The sequence below is a fragment of the Phascolarctos cinereus genome, unplaced genomic scaffold (genome assembly GCF_003287225.1).
Source record: "Phascolarctos cinereus isolate Bilbo 61053 unplaced genomic scaffold, phaCin_HiC Scaffold_5;HRSCAF=322, whole genome shotgun sequence".
Taxonomy (NCBI): Eukaryota; Metazoa; Chordata; class Mammalia; order Diprotodontia; family Phascolarctidae; genus Phascolarctos; species Phascolarctos cinereus.
The window spans coordinates 48,039,404-48,045,403 of NW_027555958.1; the positions used below are offsets into that span (position 1 = coordinate 48,039,404).

Consider the following 6,000-nt stretch of genomic DNA (forward strand, 5'->3'; position numbering starts at 1 on the left):
TCAACTCAAAAGTACAATAATAACTGCACTTGTTGGGAAGTTTTACTTGTATTTGAGTGTCCCCCGAATAATTATGTATTATATTATAATTTTTCTGCTGGCTAATATTTGCATCATTACAGGATTAATAAATATCATCCAGACAATAATAAGCTCCTTTAGAGCATACTACATAGGAAGCACCATTTTGTGAGACAAAGCCAAATATATTTCTTCCAAGCAACAAATAAGTCATTTCTGAATTGAAAAAAACTGCTTGAGTATGTACTATACACATATACATTGTCAATTAGTGGGGGAAGAAGAGCCCACTGAAACTAGAATAAAACCTATTTTTATTTTTAGGCTTCTTTACCTATTAACATATCAAAATATCAACCCAAATAGTTCAGTAGCTCTGTAGTATGTGAAATAAGGAAATTCATAAAGCATGTAAGATTTAGAAGATTCAGAGAAGCTAAATTAAGATCTTCCAAGAACTGCTTCAGTTTTCACTACTATGGTCATCAGTAATCCTCCAAAGATGTCATTAATAGGCATACAAGTTTCCATTCCATTCAACAGACATTCATTAAACACCTTCTATCTGATGCATTCTTCCTAGAGAAGAACTGCAGCTGCTGGTTCAGTGTCCAAAACTTATTTAGAGAGCTAGGCGCTAACCTTTTTTGTTCTTGTTCTTAGCCTCTATGAAGAAGGTAAAGTCACTCCGTGATCCTTCGGCCAAAATGTCAAAATCGGACTCTGACAAACTAGCCACCGTTAGGATAACAGACAGCCCAGAAGAGATTGTGATGAAGTTCCGTAAAGCGGTTACAGACTTTACGTCAGAGGTGACCTACGACCCATCCACCCGAATGGGTGTCTCCAACATGGTGGACATTCACTCTGCAGTGACGGGACTCACAGTAGAAGAAGTCATCCGCCAGAGCGCCGGTCTTGACACTGCTCGCTACAAAAATGTGGTGGCAGAGGCCGTTATTCAGAAATTTGCACCAATTAAGAGTGAGGTTGAGAGACTGAAGATGGAAAAAGACCACTTGAGAAAGGTCTTACAAGTCGGGGCAGAAAAAGCCAAAGAACTAGCAAAGCCAGTGTGCCAAGAAGTAAAGAAATTGGTAGGTTTTTGATAGGACCATGATCAAATAATCATGACCATCTCTAATGAAGGCAGCTGACCTTGTACACAGAAGAATCTATTGTCTGTGACCTTTTTGTTGGACCACCCCAACCTGCTGACTTCAGATGAGGAAGCAGTGTTTTGTGACCTTAAATAATTGTCACTTTTCCGAATCCCATAAGTAAAATTTTGCCATCAGAAAAAAAGAAAAGGAAAAGTAAAGCAATAAGCATGGCTCAATCCTCAAAAATGTCATGCTTTATCTTATTTTTTTTTTAGGCTTTTTGGGGTCAGGGTTCAAGTAATCCTGCAGGTTTGGGGGGATCTTTCCCCTACCAATCTCCATCTGGTTCATTTTACAAAAGTAATTTTGAATAGATCAGAAGCATATTCTTGGGCTGACCACTTCCATGAGCATAGAGAGCAAGAGTTTGGAAGGTAGAAGAATCACTTGGATAATTAGGGAGGTGGAGAAGGTGAGGGGATAAGCATTTATATAGCACCTACTATGTGCCAGGCCACATATTCAGATGAAAAGTTCCTGCTCTTTGCATTATTTTTGATTATTTGTAGCGCTTAGCACAATTCTTTGCATATAGTAAGAGCTTAATAAATGCATTGTTCATTCATTCATTCATTCATTAGGTTTATGTAATAGCTTTCCTTTCAAGGACACACAATTAAGCATTAAGTAAGACACTGGAGGTCAACCTGTACGTGGAATATTGTTCTTCAAGAATATTATATCCAATTTTTACCAATATTTTTAACCAAGAAGCTAAATCAAAAAGCGTCTATATGGTAATTACTCCTTAAAGTGAGAGTGTGTTGTTTTTATACTTCTGGTATGTTTTATGGGGACTGGAACTGCTGAACCCAGCCAGCCATCTGTGTAGTATCAGTCAGGCAGTTCAGATTTCTATGTGGTGTCAGCTGGTGGCAAGTCTACCTCACCCTCAACCCAGAACACACTGCAGGCTCTCAGTAAATACCTAATGAAAGATAGAAAATAATCCAGAGATTCTTTACAAAGCAAAGAGTGATTTTTTTACTTGACAGTTTCTACCAATGCATGTACTCCTAGTTCATATCTGTAAGAAAGGGAAGCATAAGAAACAGACTTTCCTCTCTTCAGCTCTTAGGGCTTCCTCAAAGATGTTCAGGGATAGGCATCTCTGGTCAGTCAGTCTTTGCAGCCTTTTGGAATGGTTTCCTAGTAAGTATGTAGTGTCACCTCCTCTCTCTCTCTCTCTCTCTCTCCATATTCATTGTTTGAAGGGTTATAGTTTATTACTATGTCTCCTAGGTCTGCTATCTTAGCTCACTAACAAATATTTGGCTTCTACACTTCAATCTCCACACTCAAATGGACAGAGTATTTGGATATTGGTTAAAAAAAAAATTTAACAAATGTAAGTTGATATCTTGCTTGCATTCCTCTGACCCTGAAGCAAGTCCACATTATTCTCTTTTGGAAATTTACTCTTCAGAACAGAGGAGAGAGAAAAAACATGATATATTTTATGTGTCCCGTCTGATGTTTTGTGACCATATTCGGAATTGGCAGGCATAATTTTGTAAATTTATTGCATCCATTCACAACATAGAATCCAGGTTCTCATTTCAGGTTTTGAAATGAAGGGGACAGATCAACAAGTGACCATCTTTAATACCTACCCCTAAATTAACCCATTACTGTGTCCTGGTGGAGAACCTATTGAGAACACCTGAAGGTAGTAGTAAAAGGACTCCCTAAAGAGGCCTCAGGAATTGAGAGCTGCTGCAAGAAGGGGTGACCTGGATGATGACCAACTGACATTTGACTAGCCCAGTTACAACAATGAAAAATGAACTCTAGAAAAAGGCATGTGTGGAGTGGACACCAGAGGCCAACATGGGTGGGCAGGAGATCTCTTCTGCTCTATAGAGAGGCGTACCAGAAGAAGTCTCTTGCACCTGAACTGAAAGCAAGTACTCACTTGGATACAAGACCACAGGCGAGTTTTATGGCAGCTCTGAGGGAACAAACCTTTCCTCTCCTAGACGCACGGTAGAAAAATAGCCAACAGTGGAATTTTTGAAGTTGATGGTTCCCCAGTGAATGATCTTATTTTTTCCATTGATTTTACTGCCTGCCTTTTTCTGATGCTTTTGTAATACTTGCTGCTTCTTATTCATGAGATCCTTAAGGCTCCCACATACTCAGTACCGGGAAGGCATGAACTATTACAGCTTCCTGCTGACCATGGCCCTTTGATAATCGCACAACTGCCATGTGTTTGACCCCAAGAGCATCCTAGAAACCATGCTCTTTACTCTTCAGATTCGTGTTGATACCAAAGCCTGCTGCTGCTGCCTCTGCCATCTGTGGTGTATCTGTTCCTTCATCTCCATCAGTTACTATAAAAACTCCACTTCCCTCCTCTCTTATCTATTACACTCTTCCTAGTAGAGCCTTCCTGTCTCCAGCCCAGTCCCTCTCCTTATGGAATGTACCAGTCAGGATCCTCCTTGCCTTCTGTTGTTGTCTTCTGAACCCCAGAGGTGACTTCCTATCCCTGCCTTTAACAAGAAGTTAAAGAAGGTGGTGCAATGTATGGAGCACCAGCCCTGGAGTTAGGAGGACCTGAGTTCAAATTTGGCCTCAGACACTTGACACTTACTAGCTATGTGACCCTGGGTAAGTCACTTAACCCCATTGCCTAACCAAAAAAAAAAAATGCTTTATGTTTTTTGCTGCCTATTTATATGGCCAGACCTGATTCATTCTTGAACGACTTTCATATGGCCCTACCATCCTTTTAAACTACTATCTTATATCTCTCCTCTCTTTCACAGCCAAAGTTCTAGAAAAATCTGTCCACACTCATCTTCTGCTTCCTCTTCTCTCATTCATTTCTCAACTCCTTCTAACCTGGTTTCTAACCTCATGGTTCAATTAAAATTTCTCTCTCTAAAGTTATACTATTAATTTCTTAGTTGCCAACTCCAGTGGCTATTTTTCTGCCCTCATCTTTCCTGACCCCCCTGCAGCATTTGACTAGAGATCCCCTTCTCTTCCTGGATGCTTATTCTTCTTGGTTTTCCTTTCTCCTGCCTGTCTGTTCCTTCTTACTTTTTGTCATCCACAGCCTTCCCCTAAAGATAGGTATATCCAAGGCTCCATCCTGAGCCCTCTTATCTTTTCTTTCTGTATCTTCTCTCTTAGTAATTTGATCAGTTCCCATGGGTTCACTTACTCCCAGAGCAGTACGTATAGCCTGTGTATCTTTTGACCTCAAGTCTCACACCATCGCCTCTTTATTGGATATTTCCAACTGAGTGGTCAGTGGCCATCTCAGACTCAGCATGTCTAAATCAGAACTCCCTATCTTTCCCTCCACAACCCATCCCTCTTCCTAACTTCTGCATTCGTGTCAAGGACACCGCCATTCTTCAGTTGCCCATGGTTACAACCTTTCTCTGCTCTTCCTTCTTTCTCTCTCCTCATAACAAATCAATTAGCAGGGCTTTTCCATTCTACTTCCAAATCTTTTGTGTCCAACCCCTTTTCTGCACTGGCACCACAACAACCTTAGGTCAGTCCATGATCACATCTCTCTTGAACTAATGCAGCAGCCTCCTAACTTGTCTCCCTTTCCTCAAGTCTCTATTTTCTCCAATCTCTTCTCCACATAGCTTCCAAAGTGATGATATTCCTAAAGCACTGGTTTGACCATATCACTCCCTCACTTACAAAGCCCCTGTGGCTGCCTATTGCCTCTAGGTTAAAAATATAAACTCTTTTAAACATGTAAAGCCTTTAACAATTTCACTCCAGCCTGCCTTTTCAGGCTTATTATACATTACTCCCCTGATTGTACTCTGTGCCAGAAGGCCAAACTGGCCTCCTTACTGTTCCTCTTACAAAACAGTCTGTCTGCTCTTTTCTCAAAAATGCATTCTTTCTACACCTTTGCCTCTTAGAATCCCTAGTTTCTTCCAAAGCTCAGCTCATGAACCATGAGCCCTACATGAGTCACACTTTTAGTTGCTAGTTCTCATCCTTTTCCAGAAATTTCTTTGTGTTTACACTGTATAGATTTCATATTTTTATATATATGTCAATGTTAATTCCCCTGATAGAATATAACTTCCTGAGGGAAAGAAGTGTTCCCTAGAACCTAGCACATTGCCTGTCATGTATAGTAGGCACTTAATGAATGCTCACTGATTTTCCGTGTTTTGCATAACACCTGGCACATTATAGGTATTAGATGGAAGAAGAAGTACGGTGGTGGAAAGGCCACCGGCCTAGAATTAGAATACCTGTTTGTTTGTTTGTTTTTCACAAGTACACAAGGTGGTGTGATCTTGAGACCTTGGGCGTGATTTAAGACACTGAGCCACAGTTCATCTATAAACAGGGATAATGCCAGCCTCAGGGGTTGTTATAAAGGTCAAAAGATCTAGTAGATGTGAAGATTTCCTGAAAACTGAAAAGCAGTGTGTGGGTAATTGCTGTCATAATAAATAAGGATAGACAGCGGGAAAATGTTTTATAATTATCTGTTCTTATTTGGTTTCCACATTGAGGCTTCCACAAATAAATGACGTTTTCTATGTTACATTTGTTGCTGTTGTCATACTTTAACCTTCAGAACAAAGTTTTAATTAGATTTGCTGTCATGCAGACAAACATTTGTTGAAAAAAAAAATCTAAAACCCATCATGGCTTGAAATTTAAACTGACATCTGACCTTTTTAAAGAGGATATCCATTATATCCAATATCACTTAATTTTCCCAGAGCTATAAAAATTATTAGAATGATCTGCTTAGGATCCATCACTGTTGAAAACCCAGTTTTCATTCTGTATGACTTCCCTGTACCCACAGAAA

The 6,000-nt window shown here is 39.9% G+C and overlaps 1 protein-coding gene across 1 annotated transcript in view; it reads left to right on the plus strand.

The window, feature by feature from the left end:
* WARS2 (tryptophanyl tRNA synthetase 2, mitochondrial) overlaps nt 1–5,727 on the plus strand; it is an 80,055-nt gene extending 74,328 nt beyond the window's left edge. The window contains exon 6 of the mRNA XM_021003145.2: nt 685–5,727. Within this exon, the coding sequence (XP_020858804.1) occupies nt 685–1,130 (446 nt within the window). The 3' untranslated portion in view covers nt 1,131–5,727. The remainder of the gene's footprint in view (nt 1–684) is intronic.
* The last annotated feature ends 273 nt before the right edge of the window (nt 5,728–6,000 follow it).